Genomic DNA, 20,607 nt, shown 5'->3' with positions numbered 1-20,607 from the left:
CACACGTAGACAATACAACACACAGAGAAGGGGGCTTGACTGTAATTAAGCAGCCCTTGGGGGTCTGAAGGTAGGAATGGTGGGCCAAAGTGGTGTAATAAAGACATGACACAGGCTTTTAAGCTGTGGTTTTGGAAACACTTAAAAATATGAGCCCACAGAGAGGAAAAAAAGCCACAATTGGCGGAATAAGAAAGCCTTTCAACCACAGGCAAACCACCAGGACTGTTCATAACACACACAGAGTTTAAAGCTTAGGATGATTTATGACAATGAGGACAACATAGGAAATTACTGAAAACAAGTGGGAGCCATTCAGTAACAAAATATTATCTTTATAATACTCACCGCTGCTGTACACTGGTGCACAGTTAAAGGTGCAGGTAATATAACCTGTTCATTTCCATGCTCATTTCCTCCCATTAAACCTCCATAATAATATTTGTAGAAAGCCTTTTATCAAATCACAACACAAATTCCACACTGACTGATTGTAAAGTGCATTCATTTTTAAAATTTATTTCAAAAACATCACACTGCAAAACTACTTTCTCCAACATTAGAAAGCACTAATCTTCTCTATAGTTGTCTTACAATATACTCAGCCAATATTAGCCAATCAAAGATCTGTCTCTATACATCATATGCATAAAAACATCATGTAGAAAAAGATGTTTGGGTTCATTTAGAACTGTTGTAATTTTTCATCTGCAGCGGAGTATAATTACAGCCACAGGCCTTGGGGGCCGGTGTCCTGCAGGTTTTAGAGCTCACCCTGGGTCAACACACCTGAATCAAATGATTGGTTCATTACCAGGCCTGAACTGGAGGTAATTTAGCGATTTAAATCAGCTGTGTTAAATCAAGGACACATCTAAAACCTGCAGGACACCGGCCCTCGAGGCCTGGAGTTCGACACCTGTGGTATGAAAGATGGATGCAACTCCTGTAATGCCACCAACATAAAGTCACGAAGTCCTGTTAGGAAGCTTTGATGTTTTGAAACTGGAAGTTAATTGGCTAATAGCTTGAAAATTGCAAGGCTAATCCTCCTTTCTGACACTTAAAATCATCAAAATTAAAATTCTCTCTGTGTTTACTTAGGCCCATTTCCCCATAGACTACTGCAGGACGGATGTTTATCGGAAGTCTTTTTGACAGCCAACTACAATCAAGGGAAACTAACAGGCCTGCTGACATTTAGAAATGCTGCAGGTTTAAGGCTTAATTTTTCACACTCAAAAGGTTTGCATCTATTTCATACAACTGGTGGTGTAAAGTCATGCTGTGTATTCAAGGCAAGTTTCTAACTAGCTGTACATATAAAACAAACTGAAGAAACAACGTTTATTCTGGGTTTCAGCAACACAAAATAAAGAATCTCTTAATAAATGCAAGAATAAAACAAAAACCTCATCCAGATAAGCCTAAGCTTATGGATAACATGGGTAAATTAAACATATGCCCTCAATATTTGAAACTTGAGGCATTCTTAATAATTTTTTTAAAAGTCAGGGATGGGGGACTCCACACCTCAAGTGCCGGTGTCCTGCAGGTTTTAGATATCACCCTGAGTCAACACACCTCAATCAAATGATTAGTTAATTACCAGAAAATAAGGAAAGGTATAGGTTACTTTAAAAACTTATAAACAAAATGTTTGTATTAATGTGGCAATCCACATTGATATAATTTGCTTATAATTTGTTTTGGTAACAAGACAACATTACTGGGTCAACTTATTATCTTCAAAAATGTGTCTGTTTAACTTTACATCAGTGTGTTTGGCAGTGTAGAAACTGCTAAAACTGTATTCTCCTGTTTTTTTTTTTGTTCTGTTTTACTATTCAAATGGATCTTTTTTAGGACATTTCAAAAAGACATTATTGCAAAAAAATTCACATTATGTAAAAACAAAAATCACATTTTGACACAAGTCCAGCTTAATTGAAAAGTATCCTATATTTCACATCAGCAGTACCCACAGTCCATTTGGCTCTGCTGGTGTGAATGAAGCTTTGCCTTTCCATTCACACCACAGCACAAAATGATCGGAAACATCCCTGTGTAGTTTCAAACAAACGTGATCCCTGTTGGACTGTGTTAGTGAGATAAAGTCGGAGGAAGGGGAAAGGTCAGAGAAAGGTGAAGGTGCTTGATTTGAGCCATGGGGCGTCTTTCATTACGGGAAGATGTTGTTCTTTTAATATCAAATTGATCTCTGTTCAGCTGGCCATAAAACCTACTTGTTTTCTGTAGTAAGGGGCAGCTGCCGCCTTGAGATTACAGCTTGCAGAGTCTGCCATAGTGCTCACCACTTAACAAGAAAGGAAGTGAAATATGCATGTTTTCACCCAGTCCAAAACACAACAAAGATGGATGACAATTCTTCAATAGTGGCCCTCAGCCACATCTTAGACAGACACATAATGAGAATGTGTTATCGTTTCCCTCTGTTATTGTTAAAGATGTCTGGAGGCAAAATTTACTTTTGTGGAAATGTGCTTTATAACCAAAGGTCATGGAATAATCGCATGTTAGAAAGCAAGTGCAGAGGTCAGGAAGGGTACACAAGAGGAATCTGGAGCAAAGTTCTTTAATGGTTCTGATTTATGAATTGATTAAGCCTGGTGAAGTGTAGCAAGCTTCCCAGTAGTTGGGCCATGGGGCAATAAATGAGTTCAAAGCAGTGAGTAGCGCAGCTGTTTTTCAAAACATGAAGAAGGGGAAGTGTTTATTTGGACAGTTGTGTCAAATAATGAAGGAGAATTTAATATAATGCTTTAGTCACTGGCCAGGGGGAGTCTGAAACGTGTGTGAAGGCCTCAGTGTCTGTAACAGTCAGATGTCCACCACACCCAGTCTGTCAGACACTCAGAGTTTTCCAAATATCTGCTACTGGGACAATGACTTTGCAATTTGCCTGTACCCAGCTTAAGTAAACACAGTAGTTCCTTAAATAATTTCCTCTTTAAAAACTTGCTCGATAAACCAACGTTGGGTCTACAAAAGCGATGAAACTGTGTTACATGTCAAACTTTAGCATTCAACAGTTGCTACCGCGGCTGGTGTCATATTGCCAGCTAGTCTTCAAACTGATTGTCCGGTTTGTCTCCCTTAGGGTTCCATCGACTAGTCGCTACACTGTTTAAAGTTAAAAATCTATATATCATAATAACCGCAAACAACCGAGCAGTACCTTACCTGTCCGTACCTTTGAATGCTATTAATCCACCGGAGCGTTTCGTCTCTCTCTGCTGTCCCAGCCCAGGAAGGGAGACCCGGAAACCGCTTCCCTGAGTCCGCCCTCGTCCCAGTGTCTTTTCGTTACCCACGGCTACCGTACAGCGCCACTGACGCCATTTCGGCTCAATTGCTAGAAAGGCGTAAGTAGGAATGTATCATTAGGCAGAACCAATATGGTTACTTCAGCGGAACAGTTTCTTTGGTACTTTACCTTGTAACGGTTTTTCTTTCTGCCGTGGAAACCGTTAAATATACAACTCTGCGATAGAAGTTGTGACTATCTTATTAAAAATGTTATAATGTTTCCCAAGAATCCGCCGAATTATGTAATCTTATGTTAACGATGAGAGAATCGCTTAATTTATCTCAAAGTGGGTAAATTCTGTTAAACAAAAAAAAGCTAAACAAAGTTACAGGCTAACAAAATAAGTAGAACTCAAAAAATAAAATTCAATACGAGAAAAGAAATATCTCAATAAAGTAAAAAAACAAACAAAACGAATTTGAAATAAAAGTAAATTAAATACAATAAAGCAAAAATAAGAATCTATTCAAATACATAATTTTTTTTAGCATTTAAATTTGGAATTAAATTGACATTTTTAATTTTTTATTTTACTTTATTATACAATAAAGTAAAACAGGAAAATAGATGTAAATATGACTTAGAAAATGTAGGGGAAAAAGCACAGCAAATATTAAATGGCATTAAAAATCATTAAAATGAAGTGCACAGTGCAGTGCAAAAAACTGACATTAAAAGATAAAGAAGTATGTTTTTTGCTATGTTTGTGATGGTTTTTGCATAAGAAAGTAGGCTATTGTCTATATCAGGGATGTCACACTCATTTTACATCGTGGGCCACATAATTCGATTCTAAGTGAAAGAACAAGAACTTTTCTTTCAGTTAATTGTTTATCTATTACTTAATTACTTTGGTCTTGTATGAATGGCTATGAGGGAGTTCTTTATCAGGAAGAAAAGCTATAAAACTTGTGAAAATAAAATGAAAAATAAAAATCCTAAATTGACGTCACTCTTCATATTTTCAGAAGTCATCCAGTGGGTCCCTGGGCCTACCTACAGTGTTGTAACACATTTACTAATGATTTTGATTTGTATTCATTTGGCCTTTTAAAAAAAATAAAGTACTTCTCTACTTGTTGTATTTGTTATTTAAAATCCCTCAGCCAAGACAATTCTTTCACTGAGAGTTATATTTTGGTAGTACCACCTTAAGCAGATTAAAAGTTCTCCCAAGTTCAAATCAAGCCTGCTACACTGAACATATCCTGGAGTAAAATTCCACTTTGTGCTGGTAGGACTGTATGAATCCTGTGAGGTTTTTAGAATTTGAAATCTGCCTGCTTGATAGGAAAAGTCAACTCATTGCAGTCATTGGGCGCAAACCCTCCAGTCCAAACACTAAACGTATAAAATTAGCTGTAGATAGTTTATTAACTTAAAATAATCTATTTAAAAGTGCAAGTTGACTGCAAACGATTGACTGAAGATGAAGGTGAAATTAAGAAAAAGCAACAGCAATAAAGAAAAGCATTAAAAAAAACTCTTGTTGTACTTGTACTTCAAAGATAAGTGGACATATTTAAAAGTCAGATTTGTACTTCTTTTCTGACTAATGGGTTAGACAAATATAATATTCCTATGAGAATAGGTGTGAAATGATAATTATACCCAACAGACAAGTTGCATTATCCTCCATGTCTGAAGAATCAATAGCAAGTGCCGTGATACATCACACCACTGCACTTCAGCTGTTCCACAACGTTAACGCGCACACAGAGGTCTGCCATAAAATCTCTTCACCCCTCTCCCGCCCCCTCTATTCATTGTAAATAACTGTTCAAACGCACAATGCGCTCTGGACCGCTTTATTCAGTCGGTCAACTTCCCTGCGCTTTCATTGGTCCCTTGAGGATGCGGACGCAGCGGATTGGAGGAAAGTTTCTCTCCGAGTCCACACACCCCACCTCACAGATATTCGTGGTCCGGTGCGACTGTGATTCCAGTTGTTTTCACATCCCCTCGCTAACAAAGAGACTGGGAGCTGCTGCCTTACATCTCTGCGTAAACGTAACGAGTGATGCGAGACTAACGACTCACCCTCCTGTATCGAGTTGAGAAGGAAGAAGACAAAAGCAAAAACAGCACTTTGCTTTCAAGGAGAAAAACAAGCGGAGAGTTTAAGCACCTTCACGCGGACCTGACTGAACATAACAAGAGAGAAAATGGTGTCGGCCGGACTGGAGATTTTGGGACTTTCCATGTGCGTAATTGGCTCGCTCCTGGTGATGGTTGCGTGCGGGTTACCTATGTGGAAGGTGACGGCTTTCATCGAAGCCAACATCGTGGTGGCTCAAACGCTCTGGGACGGCTTGTGGATGTCGTGTGTGGTGCAGAGCACGGGGCAGATGCAGTGCAAGGTGCACGACTCTGTCCTCGCTCTCTCCCACGACCTGCAGGCGGCCAGAGCGCTCACCATCATCTCCTCCGTGATGGGAGTGCTGGGTCTCATGGTTGTGATTGCGGGGGCACAGTGCACCAACTGTATCCGCACTGAGTACATCAAAGCTCGGGTGGTGAACGCCGGTGGGGTGATCTACATCCTCAGTGGCCTGTTTGTACTCGTGCCCCTTTGCTGGATGGCAAACAACATTATATCGGACTTTTACAACCCGCAGGTGCCTGCATCCAAGAAGAGGGAGATCGGCGCTGCGCTCTACATCGGCTGGGCGGCCACAGCGCTGCTGCTGATCGGAGGAGCGCTGCTGTGCTGCTCCTGTCCTTCCAGCGGGAACTCGGGATATTCAGTAAAATACGCACAGACCAAAAGAGCCGCCACGCAGAACGGGGACTATGACAAGAGGAATTATGTGTAGCTATGTGGCTCCCAGGAGGTGACGCCTAATAGTGAACCTGCCGCTTTTGAAAAAAACTGTTTTTTACGGACTTTATCTTTGCACCAGCAGTTTGTTTTTTTTTTTTTCATAAATTTGAACTTTGAAAATCAGTGGAACCACCTCTATTGTTTTTACACTGGCCCTTCAATACGCTCGGACCACGTCCTTTATGTGTCTGTCTACAGGAGATTAAACAAAGACTATCAACTACAGGAGGTAGCTCACGACGTATATAAAAAAAAGAGTATCTTTCTTAGGTACCAGCTTTGTAAATTCTCGAAATTATTAGTATTTTGAATTGTTTACTGCTGTAACTACATGTTGTTGTTGTTTTTTCTTTTATTGAGGAACTCTAGCCACCGAAAAATATAGGCTGTTCTTTTGCCTTGATGTGCATTGTCAGCACAACCTTGTACAGTAACTGAGAATGTTTGCACTCCCACGCGTTCAAAGACCAGTTTCCTTTAGGGGGACAATTGACAACAATGTCAAAGTAAAATGTTGTGTCAAAGCCCTCATAAATCTCAGATAAGCTTTTGTTTTGCTCAGAAGTTAATAGGAGTGGGGTGGCTTTGAGGCTTGCTCTTATTTTGGACCTGTAGATTCTGGAGATTTGGCCTATATGTGACATGAAAATGTGCAACAGATACAGTGTAGGCTACAGTCTCGAGAACCTGCAACTTTTCCCTTCATTGCAGGAAGTCTTTTGTTTTTTCACAATTTCCAGAAATAAACTTTGTTTTCTGTTATTGATGTTTGATGTAATGATTCCATATTCATGTATCTGAAGATGCAATACTGTTTCATTTTATTAAGATTAAACTGAATATATTGTATATAATCCTCATTTGAAGTGTTTTTTTGGTGCTAAAGTCTGAGTTATGATGGTCTGCAGGGGCAGGAGTGCCCTCCATAGCTGTGTGTAAGACTTGCCGTTCCCATCATGAATTCATAAACCAACCCCCACGGCGGGAGAAAGTATTTTGGTTAGCCATAGAAATCCAGATGACAATACCCATTCAGCCAGAGTGGGGCTCTGCTGTTCAACTCACAATACCCCCACCCCCCTTCAGACCACCTCCCCTCCCCTCCTCATCCGCAGTCAGTGAAAGACGTTCAAATTAAAGCTGTGGAGAAGCTGCTGCAATCGTTGTCCTGCAAGTCACTCCATTCATTCATAAGTCTTCACATCTTCTTCCACCAAGGTGCTAAGATAGGCGGGCTCCATGACAAATTGGTATAGAGCAATTAGTTTACTTACTTCACAGGCGAGGAATTTACTCAAAACACTGGGGATTACTTTGGTATATTAAGGTAATGAAGTTACAGTCCTATTTAAACAGTGGAAAAATACACAAGATATTCCAATAACAGCTCTCTGATTTAGAACTGTGACTGGATTACAGAAGCTTATGCATACTTGTTTTGCTGGTGACTTACGAATCTTAGCAGGTCATATGCCCTCTTAAAAGTTCAAAATATGGCCACGCAGAGAGGCTGCATACAGTCAGGATAGAGGGCGATCAGTGGACTTCTAGTAACACACATAAGAAATACTTCATGGTAGATTAAAATTATCATCAGAGACTCAGGGTGCCCACAATTGAGGGTTGAATATGCAGTTAAGAAAACAACAAAGGTTTCACTGAGACTACAGCAAGTTTCCAGCATGTTCAACCATATCACAAGGTCCTCATCTATAGGTTTGATAGAATATTTCCATTTCAAGGTCTACTTACTTGCATTTTCTGAAAGATATGAAAAAAGCACAAGTTCAATAAGAAACTGATAAAAAACTGCTCGTCGATTGGACACAGGAGGGCAGAGTGCTGCAAAGAGAGCGGGGGCTCACACTTGCAAAGGCTCTGTCACATTTAGTTTTTAGTCTTGATCCCTAGTCCTGATCAACACCTGAGAGTCCCGGTGAGGTGTGCAAAAGTGGGTGCTTCATCATGCAGACTCCCAAAGAGGAAAGCCTAAGCTTTGAATTGGATTCTGGAGCCAGTGCAGTGAGATCGGCAGAGGTGTGATGTGAGGAGCTGAAGGATGGAGGAGCTGGTAAGGAGCTTTGCAGCAGCATTTTGTATGAGTGCTAGACAACCCGAGTAGAAGGCAGTGAGCTGCAGTAGTCAAGGTGAGAGGAAATAAAAGCAGGAATAACAAACTCCATTTCACTTTTAGATATAATAGGACTGCATTTGTGAAATTTGTCAACTGTTAACATCAGCATTCAGTGAAAACTCGCCACAAAACGTCACTCCAAGATCTCTGATAGCTGGTTTGAGATCACCAAAATTACTTTTTCCCCAAACGGTAAATGGTACAGCTTTTATTTATTGATGTCAGACTGAATATCTTTGGAATTTAGACTATGAATCCAACAAAATGACCATGTTTTTAATGGCAACCTTTGCTTTTAGTCTAAATAATAAAATGTGAGTAATTTGTAACTTCAATAACTGTTAATCATACTTTCATGTTTACCTATAAATGCACAGGTTATCATAACCTAATCTACTTGTATTAGTTGGAATGTTGTTGCACAGTAAAACATGTTCTACTAGACAGAGTAACATAATCAGGCTAAGACTGGCTGACAGTAAGCGCTCACACTTTGTGGCCTGCATGGGTTTTCCCACACAAAGACACTCCCGGGAAGCTGCAGTGTGCTCTGCCTCAGTGAGATGTTTTTTTTTTTCAGATTGTTAGTTCCACTCATCTTCACAGAGGGTGACGAAGCACAGTGTGTGTGTCTGTCTGCGTGAGTAACGGGTTAAGTGAGTGTATGTATGTGTGAGTATTGAAAGAGCTGGAATGGGGGTGCACATTTAAAAAAGGCCCTCATTTCTCTTAGGAGGGAGGCAAATAGGGCCGGCGACGTCACTCAATGGACGCTCGCCATTGTAACCAGCCAGAACCTGCAGTTGCCTGGCTACGGGAGCCTATAATGTGGTGGTATGGATGAGCCTAATAAAAGGCCTGGCTAGCAGACATTCCAGTAACTATGGACACACACACACACATGCACATACACACACACGCACACACACACAAACATACGCACAGCCTATCCACAGCAGTCTGGAAGATGAAGGAGGGATTTACTTAAAGCCTTTAATGGTCACTGCAAAAATGGCTGAGACAGCAAAAGCATATTTTCTTCATTGTGTTTTATCCAAAGAGCAAATGTTGCCATATGTTTTGAAACATGCACACAAACAAACGGATGACACAGCACACAGAGAACAACTAAACTTGACCTCCGAGTGAGCGAGAGGCCATACAGTTAAGGCCGTGTCAAAAGGCGATCAGATTGATCACTGATTTCAGATTTGTGTCACGAATGAGCGACGTGTGTTTTTTCATGGTTGAGTTAAGAAGTTGACTCTCATGGCTTGAACCTTGACCTCTGGAGCTGGTCACCGGTCAGGCTGCAGATCGGCTCCCTCCACTGATCAGGCATGATCTAATCGAAGCCGAGCCTCAAACTTCGGATCAGGGTCACAACCCTCAGTCTGAGCTCCTCACAGCAGCTGATAACGGCTCTTGGAACGATTGGTCACTTTAAAACTTAACATTACAGGACAATGATATTACAAAGCCTCCAAAGCAGCGTAAACGAGTCACGAAACAAGAGAACTGAGTAATGCTTTTACTGACTGAGTAAGACTTGCACCAGAGCCAGCAGGTGCACACAATCTACAGACCTCCCAGCTGGACACAGCTTACTCACAGACAGCAAAGCCAAGAGTCTGCAGGTGGTTAAACGTGGAGGACAAATGTGGCTTTGTACATAGAGTTAAAGACCCCATGAGTCATTTGTTTGAGAAACAATGAGAGAGCTAGATGGAGATGGAGATCAGAAAAAACAAAACAAAACTCCACGTTCTTTCCTCCAGTGTGTCCAGAAAGTTTACAGCTTGACTCACGGCTTTTTGTCAGAGTCCAGTAGCACGATCAGGCTTCCTGTGCAGGGGGACAGCAGAACAGGAAACAGGAACAGGAAGGAACATGGAGGGTGCGGAGAGGAGGAGAAGGAGTAGAAGTGTAATGTGTGTGTGTGTGTTTGTAGATGGAGCCCTGTGGTTTGGGTAAACTACTCCCTAGGCTTCAGTATTCACACAAACACAGGTACAGATAAATGTATGCGTTTGCATATGACAACGCTCTGTTTTATGCTAGGTTAGTGGTTTGATGCAATCCTAACATATAATTGCTCATCTGTGGGTTGAGAACAGACATTCCTCAAACATTAAAATATCCATCTGGATTATGTAAAAGTGAAGATGTTAAGTTTGTTTACTTTTTGCGCTTCACAGAACAGCAAAGACATTATCACATGTAAACAAACATCAGGTCAAATCTGGAAAATAGGGATACGTGATTTATCTTTTACCGGGAAAAGGACAAATCCCTTTATCTCTTTACCCCTTGAAAGATAACTAGAAGGAACCCTTGAAATGGTTTTTCCGAACCTAGTGTTTCAGGCCTGCTTATTGAGCAAAAAGACTGGATGTGCATCAGAAGTTAGTTTGGGTGTCTCTCTGCCTATGTAGCTACCTGGAAACTACTAATGGTGGTCAAGTCATGTCTTTATTGGTAAATACTGAGGTGTCGAAGCTCGTCATTAAGGGTACAAGGGAAATTATCAAATGTTGCTTTTATGAGGAGAATAGTTAAAAATAAATTCACCCATTTTTATACTGTAGGGGCTAAGTCCAGCATTTAAAATGAGCATATTGTATTCATTTCCTGCTTCTCTTTTAGACGAGCTTAACATGATTCAGAACTCAAAATAATCCTTTTTTTCTTGCACTGGTGCAGCCCCTGATCTCATCCTCTGCCCAAGACAAACTATTTTAGCTCCTTAATCTTTAAGGCCAGTCTCCCTTTGAGCCAACTTTCTTTTGATTGGCTGCATGTCACAAACAGAAGGTCCTATCAAGAGAACTATGTGCTCAGAGCCACAGCATCATATACCTCAAACAGTTTGCAGAAAAATAACCTGTATGCACGTATATACATACACATGAAAAAGAAAGTTATCACAGGACTCTATGGAGTCAAATCTACTTTGGTTCATTGAGTTTTGCAGGTATTTGTTTTTGCGCAGCTCACTTAAGATGAGCCACAATTTTTCAGTCAGGTTGAAGTCTAGACTTAATTGTATCACCTCAATTCTTTTTATTTTCAGCTGTGCTTTTATTTGGTGCTGTGCTTCGGATCATTCTTCTGTTGCATGACAGTCTGGGCCAAGCATTAGCTGACAGCTGATAGAGCTGATGAGAGGTGAAAAGTCTTCAAGGAAATTTAAAGAAGTCCAGACACTTTTCTTTCCAAGCTCCTTAGACAATGATGATGTGGATGACTGAGAACATTCACAGACATCAGACAGACATCATCACATATGACTTCATGATACTTTAGAATACAGAGGAGTTCACGGTCAGCTCAGTGCCTGCCAGGTGCCCACGGCCAGTGGCTGCAAAACAAGCTCAAATCATCACCCCTTCACCACCATGTTTGACCGTTGGTATGAGGTGTTTGTGCTGTTATGGTTTTCTCCAAATCTGGCACTGTGCATTATGGTCAGACATCTCTACTTGGGTCTCAGCTGTCCAAAGGACATTGTCTTGTGGTTTGTTCAGATGTATTTTGCAAACCCTAGCTGTGCTCTCATGCAAGAGACTTTCTCCTGGCAACCCTTTTAAACCATAGCCTGTTCAGGGTTCTTGTAATCGCACCGTCATGAACATTTATTGTGCTAACTGAAGCTGGCAGGATATGAGCTGAAGCTCTTGGTTTTTTTGCAGTATCTTTGAGCACTCTGTTTAAGTACTTGTATTGATACAAGTACAATGATATTTGACATCCCCAAACTTCTAAAACTTTTAAAATGTATCAAATATCTCAAATATCTGTAAGGAAATGTGTATTTAAAGCCATATAGAGAATTATTTGCCTGAACCGATTTTGCAACTTAAATAAAACATTAAAGATTTTTGTATTTTGCTCAATGTACATTTGATAAAGCTCAGATAAGGTTGTGAAAAACAGATTTAACATGTGTTATTTAATAGGTTGTTAAAATGTTTATCTACGACATAATTCAGGGATAATTCAACCTCCAAATTCTATTGATGCATTTACTTTATTGGTAATATTTAAATCCTTATGTATACATCATGTAAAAACTATGTAGACAGCTCTCCCATTTTAAACAGGAATACTGTGGCATGTTTAAGAAATCAGAAGATGCATTATGTAGGTCCATAAATATCAAATTCTACTGGACGAGAACTTTCAGTAACTATTACCTGCTGGTAAATATATGATAAAGTGAATTATCCTTTCAAATCTGTATTTGCTTGATGTGTTAACAAGCAACAGGTTCATCATATCAATTATTCCCACTTACCCCCCGAAAAAGCATCTAAACCTTTAAAACTTTAACCCTTCAAATCTCAATATTTACAAAAAGGCATGCCAAATATTTAATCTCACTTTCCCAAAAATGACACAATATTTAGATTTTCATGTATAATTTAAGACAAGCCAACAACATTTCTACAGCGAGTGTTTTCTTAAAAGTGCAATAAACAGAGAGCACAGGGATGGTTGTATCTCAAAAATATGAGCGGGGAGAAATTCAAACAGGGAGTCTCTACTCCTTCCATGCCAGTCTGGGTGAGATCATGTTTCGGTATATCTTCAAATGGACATTCGAAATACCTGGACACATAAAAACTTCATCGCACACATATACGAGTGGGTAAGATGGATGAGTTAAAGTAGTGAATGGCAGCCCTCTGCTGAGATGAAGAGTGCTGGCAGCATGAGGAATGTCTGGGTGTGATCAGGAGACATTTCTGATTTGGCATGGTTAGCAAAACGTATGTTATGTCACCACCAGCACTGTTTATTACTCCTGTTGCTATAAAGGGCTGCGATACAGGCAGTACTTTAACTTTGGCTTCTATTTGGACTCCCGTTCAAACATAGGATATGGCAATCAGTGGTTTAGTAAACAAACACTATCTAAACCACGTACACAAACAGGATCAGGATTTAGATGCACAAAGTGTATTGTTTCTACACTAATTACATCTTGCAGGAAAACTTGGGACTCTTGAAAAGAAAAAAAAAACCTGAATTTGATATGTGGAAAAATTAAAGGTAGAACAAGGAAACTCATGTTAGTGTGTGTTTTGTTTTTGTCTTTCTCTTCCTGAGCTTTCTGTCTGTGTTCAGGGGACCATAGGTTATTTTGAAGAAAGAAAGTTGTTCTGCTTGTTATCCATTAAAGGGTATCCTGCATGACTGAGCCACCCACCACAGGAAATGGCAAAAAAAAAGACACTCTCATCACACCCGACTGTGTTTGAGCCTGCCCTCCTTCAACTTCCCTTCAGTTTTTCTGCTTGACATCCCAGTGTGCAAACACACAAATGTAACAGGAATGTCATGCCGATTAGGGTTTTCTACGCAATACTTTAAAAGAACATCCTGTGGAAAGCATATTTATACATAAACAGACCTTGTATTAGTGTAGTTATCATAGTTATACTCTAGATTGGTTACATTATTGTCCACAAGTCTTGAGACGTCACTCATTTCTTTATATTTTGCTTGGAAAATGGGTAAAGGTGCATACATAGAAATACAGTATATAAAGCAGAGTTTCAATTCTAACGAGCTTAAAAGTCAATATTAAAAGTATGACCAGCAAGTTCTTTAACACAGCCGGCACTTAGCTATCTGCAGGCTTCTTGAAGGACGTTCAAGGCTCTTCTTCTTTGCCAGCCTTTTCATTCTCTGTCAAGTTGATCCCACACTGCTTTAATAATGTTGAGGTCGAGGCTCCGAGGAGGCCAGTCCACAACTGATAGTGCTCCAGTGTGTGTGTTTTTTATCCAGATGTGCTTTAGTTGCATTGGCAGTGTTTGGGAACATTGCCATACTGAAAATTTAGGCGGTTTCCAATCAGACCCTTTTCAAATAATACTGCGTGGTGGACAAAAAGCAACCTTTTTCTTTCTGCATTCATAAATCCATCAATTTTGACAACATCCACAACTGGCCTCAAAACATGACAGACACTTCATCGTGATTTACAGATGGCTGCAGACACTCATGTTGTGTCTCTCTCTTGACCTCTTCTGTTCACACTGACAGAAATGTGATCCAAAAATTTCAAAATGTCATCACTCCGTAAGGCCTGTTTTCATTGAGATTCAGTCCAGTTCTTGAGTAATTTGGCATTCCTCAACCTTTTCTCCAGCTCCATCTTGCTTAGTTATTCGAATCATTTCTGATGAGGATTCAATAAACAGTAGACTGATCAACTGAAGGCCCAGAAGCACCTTTCAGGCCCTGCGTCATATCTTTGCTGCTAATCTCTTTTGCTTGAAAGCATTTTAAAACAAAAGAGAACAGACCAATTCAGGAAATAACACCGCCAACTGTGAGAGGGTTTGAAGAGGTTAAAGGTCGTAGGGGTTAGGGATCATTAAGGGCAGCTGTGGGCTGACAGGGTGAGACGAAAGCAGCAGAAGCAGTGCAGGAAATAAAGGTTTTAAGGTGATGATATTTGTACTGTTGAGTTTGTGTAAAAAGTTTGCATAGGACTGTGGATCACGATCTGCTCACAGCATGACGGAGAGACTAAGTCTCTGGCTGTCCAGAGGATTGTCAAAGACAGAGAAGGAACAGGAGTAAAAACAGCTGGTGCTCCTTTTTTATGGATTTTGATGAATGTGCAGATTTCTGAGAGTTTATTTAAAGAAAGGACACGAGCAGGTGAAACAAAAGGAACTACTTATGGGATCAACCAGCATGTAAGTAATTAATGAAACGACATTTTGTTGTTCTATAGGTTGTCATTGTTAGAAAGACAAACTACTCAGGTGTGCCGTGGCACTAGATAAAAAGTCTGATTAACCAAAGTAATTAGAGTTTGCTAGGATCAGGAATGCCTATACATCAAGCGGACCAATAAATGAATGGAGAAAGCCAACACAACCAGAGCCAGTGGTATTTGTGTACATGTCAGCAGATAAGAAAGAAGTATGAGTGCAGAAATGTCAAACACACTAAAAATTGTGCAGTTAGCAATGTTTATGTGTGTTACTGATATGTGTATGTAACAGATTATGTGAATTAAAGTTTATTAAAGGATTAGCGAGCCCTTGTTATGGCAAAACTGAAACACTACGCTTAAACATAAAAGTTGTATGGAGTTTTTAAATGTAGATCATAACAGCGTATCATAAAAGTCAGAAAATACTGTATCAGCCCCCCCACCCCTCTCCCACCACCCACATCATTACTCCACCGACATCCCACAAAGCCCCACTAAGCAGCTCAGTCCTGTTGAGGCAACAGTACTGTTTGTGTGAAGCCTTGAAAAATCTCTTCTGCACATTTACACATTGACTGTATGGTCCTGCCTTTGGGGAGTTGTTTTCCTCAGTGTGTGTGTGTGTGTGTCTGGTCTGTAACGTGCCACATTCCTCGTATGCAGAGCAGCGTAAAGGGCAGTGGCCCCACTTCACCAGAGGTGCAAGAGGGGGGTGGTGGAGAGCAAAGTGATTGATGGCTGAGGGGGAGAAGGCCAAAAGGGTGGATGTGCCGCGGGAACATCCAGTGAGCAGATCTCGTTATTTGCAATGTTGTCACGTCTCCATCCTTGTAACAACATATAAATAACAATGTATAAATGTATAACAAACAACAGAGAAAGGTGCTAGCAATTTATAATAAAGCCCATGATGTATTGTGTAATTTCCTGGAAATTACCATCTGGTTTTTCTGAATTAGGGCGCAGTTTACAGCAGCTTCAAATAGTGATTTAGTTGCACAGCAGAACAAGGAGGGTAAAAACAGCAGGTTTCAAAAAGATAGAAGAAACAAATTATACTGTAAATATTTTAGTAACTTTGGGGTATTTTTTTACTTTCTTATAAGGCTTATATTATTGAGTAACCTAACCTGCCCAGCTTACATTGTAATTAAACAAATACATACATATTTAGAGAACTGAATTTTTTGTGCGAATGAAAATCAGAGCAACTGAAATGATTAAAATTAGACAATTTAAATTCAAATATAAGTCATTTTAATTCAATATCAGGTGGCACCAAACATGTTTAATTACAATGCAAAACTATGAGGTCAGGCAACTCAGTGATACACCCCATGCCCCTAAAAGTGCAGTGTAATTACAGTGCAAGAAAAGAGGTGTTGATGGAGGCTACTTGTTAATACAGCCCGGTCCCCAAAACGTACTGTGGAATTATAATGCAACATGAGGATGTTATACTACTTGAAAATATAACACGAGCAGCAAAAATGTGTCTGTAATTACAATGTAATGTAGGACGTTAGGCTACTTTATAATAAAGTCTGCATGTTTTTAATATATCCTGTGTAAATACAATGTAAAATAGGGTGGTTAGACTACTCTATGTTACAATTCATGCCCCTAATAATACTTTGTAATTATTTTTCAAGTTGGGGAGGTTGGGCTACGCAGAAATAAGGTCTTCAAACTTACAATCCTGAGTAATTACAGTGTAAAACTGGAAGGTTAAATTACTCAGTAATACAGCCTGGAACCCTATAAATGCAGTATAATTACAGTGTAACACAGAGAAACCTTCTTTCCTCTAAAACACCTCGAAGTTGATAATTACGGGATATACTTATATGTACTTATAATGTGCCCATTTTCTTCAAAAACAACATTACTTTTCAAAATGTAAATTCAGTTTTTGTGGTTGAATTTCAATGCAGACACGCATCAGGACTGCCTGTAATATGGACATCAAAATAATATATAATTATAATGAGATGGGGGAGTTTATGCTTCCTAATATTATTGTAAAAAAATGATAAAACATACCACAAATTTACAGGCTACTTAAAGATACATCAAATATAATTAGTTTATTTTAAAAAATAAACATACAATGGTTCCTGTCTTCTTCTCATCTTCTACTGCATCTAAAGATAATTATTTTTTGGTAGAAAAAAAAATTATAGGTACTCTTACATGGAAATATTTTTGGAAATTTTTGTTCTACTAAAACGTACAGGTCTTCTTTAAACACGTTAATTACCCAGCAATAAAGAAAGAAAGAAAGAAACTCAATGACAGCGGTGGAAGCAGAAAGGCTGCTGAATTTATGATAATTACATCTCTTAAAATAAACTACTCTGCTTCCTCAGTTACAGTTTGTAACATTATTTCTTCTGGATAACATCACTCTGCTGTGACTGTAAACAGTGTCATTATGGATGTAAGTAATTCTCAGCCAGCCTAGGGAAAACAGCATGACTCGCAGATACTGAGTTAAACCAAGGTGATGTGCACGCCCTCCTGACAATACCACTGTTTGCCTTAACATCCTCCACTGCAGCATGTTTCCGGCCCGCTGCTGCCACTCACTCCGGATTTTCCTGCAAAACCACCCAAACTCCCTTCACGCTGAAGTTCATGATCTTATCCTGATCCAGGGGTGATAGGGATCTAAATCACCCTGCTGGGAGCAGCTCAGGCCTTTCCCTTCCAGTGAGTCTCAAGGGCGGCAGCAAGTCCCCACCAGGGGGCCTGGCCTACATTCCCAAGTGTGGGCCAAGGCTGTGCTCTCACCTTTGCCCCACATGAGCGGGCTGAGCTCAGGAGAAGATGTGAAGTTTAGTGGACCTCAATGCTTTAACTGGAAATCATAGAAATACAGTAAGAAGAGTTTTGGTGGAACCACAAGTTGTGCGTCAGCAAAACAAAAGACTGGATTAAGATGAAAAGACTGTTATCGGTTTGGATTCCTTTCTCTACCCCTTTCACTGACCACTGCCAACAGCAAACACTTTGCCAAGTCTTTGTTTCATGATACAAGACTTATGACTTCCTTATAATGCCTGGATTTTTCCAAACTGATCCCAGCAGTTTTGCAGCCCCCTGCCTCCTGCCTGCAGCTGGATGGATAACCTTCCACAAGAGGGTTTTAAAAATGCGGTAATTCCTTCAAATATGAGTGAAGTTTAAATAGCCTAGGAGTGGAAAAGGGTTCCTTAGGTAAAGCCTCAAGTCATGCACCCCAACAAACTCACTAACACTTAATAACAAGCTAATGGTGGTTTCTGCTGACTGTGTGGTGGCAGATCGTGAAAAACTGACCTTATCTACTGCTGATGTTTTCAGGACTTCAACCTGAAGCTTTTCATAATCATTCATATCCAAACTTTAGCTTTTCTGCTAAAGTTTGGATAGCCAGCAGACTTGGGCTGTAACCACAAGTACTGCAGGACGTGCTTGTTGATTCTAGTAATCTGTGAGGTTTGCTACATTCAAAGGATTTATTGGGCTTTTGCATAGCAAGTAATCTAAAATCCACTATATCCACCTTGTAATAAAAAGGTTGCTGGGCATGCAGGTTCTTTTTAATTTGCTCCATCTCCCTCAGAAACCATTTATATGAAAAGATTTAAAAGTGATTAAACTAATACATATTTTAAATACAAAAAGCAGAAATTTCAAATATGAAAACATAAATGTATTCATTAACATTTACTTTTAGAGTTTTTCATTAAATATAATATTGTCCCTGAAACAGTAACTACTGCAGAAAAGGTTCAACTGTGCCGACTCAAGCAACATATGATACGTGACTGCATCAGATGTTAGACATTTAAAAGTGAGTTGCAGCGTTTTTTCAGTTCATTGCGGTTTGTGGCCCTTTGTTTATGCACAGCTCTCACAGGTCTTACTGTGGCAGTTTGAGGTCTGGACTTTAGCCAAACCATTGCAACCTTCATTCTTTGATTTTCAGACATTCTGTTGTACAGTTGCTGCTGTGCTTGGGCTCATTGTGCCGTTTCATGACTCAGTTTGTGCCAAGCTTTAGCTGTTACACAGATGACCTCACATTTGACTTCAGAGTATGCAGGTATACAGAGAAGTTCATGGTTGACTCAGTGCCTGCCAGGTGCCCAGGTCCTGTGGATGCACAATAAGGCCAAATCATCACCCCTCCACCACTGTGCTCGACAGTTGGTACGAGTTGATTGTGCTAATATTATGTTTGGTTGTCTCCCAACATGGCCCTGTGCATGTTTGCAGTACAGCCAAACATCTTCACTTTGCTCTTACCTGTCCAAAGGACATTGTTGCACAAGTCTTTGCAAACCTAAGTCTTCCTGCCATCATTCTTTCCAGAAAGCAGGCTTTCTCCTGCACATCTTTTCAAACAAACCATTCTTGTTCAGTCTTTTTTTAATTGTACTGTCTTGACAATTTTCCTCTTGTTAAAGCTTCTCACCTGGCCATATAACCCATCTCAGACTATTGGGCTTCTCATTCCTGATGTTTTACCTGAATGCTGCAGACCATCAAACTAATACATCTCTGCTTATAAAGGTGTGCACAGTTAGGTATTAAAGTGCATTTGATTAGGGGCACCTGGCTGCTCCTATGGAAGCATTAACAGTAATACGTAAAAAGTTTCACATACGATTTGAAAGTCTTTAAATGTGTAGTTTGAGTTAAATAACCACAAAATACTGCAATAGTAGAATTTGTTATTAGTTGGTACATCTTTTTTTTTTTTAACAATAATTGCTGTATTAAAGTTGTCATTATTTCCAGAGTTTCTTACTGTTAAATATTTGCCTGCGCTTTATTCTGACACAAACATTTTGCTTTTTTTTAAAAAACTCTTGTTTCCTCTGTTTATGCAGTGTACAAACTCACCCAACTGTTGTAATATAACAAACTCTTATTAATATTAAAAATAAATAATGCAATGTACTGTCTGTTGACAGTCAAGTGAAAGTAAATGCTTCTTTCACTGAGAAGTGAGCATAAATAGCCCGAGTCCTTGTATGTGTACTTGACCGTTAAAGCTGATTCTAAATACCAATATACCCGTCAGTCTCTGTATATACTACAACTACAATATGGCAACTAAGGACACCTTTATGGGTTCTCATTTAAAATTATGCCTTGAGTTATTTAAAGCATGACTCGCAGATACTGAGTTAAACCAAGGTGATGTGCACGCCCTCCTGACAATACCACTGTTTACCTTAACATCCTCCACTGCAGCAAATATGAGACTAAAAACTATTTTGGTATTCAAAACTGCCATTCTGCAAAATTTACACAAAAACTTACCTCACGTAATTTTTTTGTTTATCTTCTCAGGAAAAAGAAAGCAAAGCCGGCCAGGCTTTGAGATAAACAGCTGACTTCTCTCAGGCCGCAGTGAAGCCAAGACATGCTAAAAGTTCAACAAATGACACGTGAAGAATGTGGGATTTTCTGGTCATACATTAGATAAGGTAAAAAATATTAAATACTGCAAGAGTATAAAAAAAAAAAAGAAGTTAATAATGCCTGATCATATAAAAATAAAAAAAGGCATAAAAATCAACGCG

At 39.6% G+C, this 20,607-nt stretch overlaps 2 protein-coding genes and 1 long non-coding RNA gene across 7 annotated transcripts in view; 2 read left to right on the top strand and 1 right to left on the bottom strand.

Annotated features, from left to right (window-relative positions):
- Positions 1-3,354, bottom strand: part of zgc:63587 (septin-2) — a 31,168-nt gene extending 27,814 nt beyond the window's left edge. Inside the window, exon 1 of one of the 5 annotated variants that reach the window (XM_080308828.1) lies at positions 3,215-3,354. The gene's annotated coding sequence lies outside the window, so the exon portion shown is untranslated. Of the gene's footprint in view, positions 1-3,204 lie in introns of all 5 variants that reach the window. The other 4 variants (XM_080308827.1, XM_026186473.2, XM_080308826.1 and 1 more) reach the window with 4 other exon arrangements.
- Positions 3,355-5,247: 1,893 nt separating this feature from the next.
- Positions 5,248-7,009, top strand: cldn5a (claudin 5a). The gene has a single exon (XM_026186474.2). It carries the CDS (start codon positions 5,497-5,499, stop codon positions 6,145-6,147), a length of 651 nt encoding a protein of 216 aa, XP_026042259.1. The 5' UTR covers positions 5,248-5,496; the 3' UTR covers positions 6,148-7,009.
- Positions 7,010-8,095: 1,086 nt separating this feature from the next.
- Positions 8,096-20,603, top strand: LOC145432187 (uncharacterized). The gene is made up of 2 exons (XR_013912465.1): positions 8,096-8,226; positions 20,375-20,603. It is a non-coding gene; the product is annotated as an uncharacterized LOC145432187 (long non-coding RNA).
- The last annotated feature ends 4 nt before the right edge of the window (positions 20,604-20,607 follow it).

This window comes from Astatotilapia calliptera, chromosome 12, assembly GCF_964374335.1.
Source record: "Astatotilapia calliptera chromosome 12, fAstCal68.1, whole genome shotgun sequence".
Classification (NCBI taxonomy): domain Eukaryota; kingdom Metazoa; phylum Chordata; class Actinopteri; order Cichliformes; family Cichlidae; genus Astatotilapia; species Astatotilapia calliptera.
Note: the sequence above shows the minus strand (reverse complement) of the source record. Positions and strands in the feature narration are given on the sequence as shown.

What these genes read in the sequence shown, in the direction of transcription:
- cldn5a (XM_026186474.2), top strand. Translation starts at nt 5,497, where the DNA reads ATGGTGTCGGCCGGACTGGAGATTTTGGGACTTTCCATGTGCGTAATT.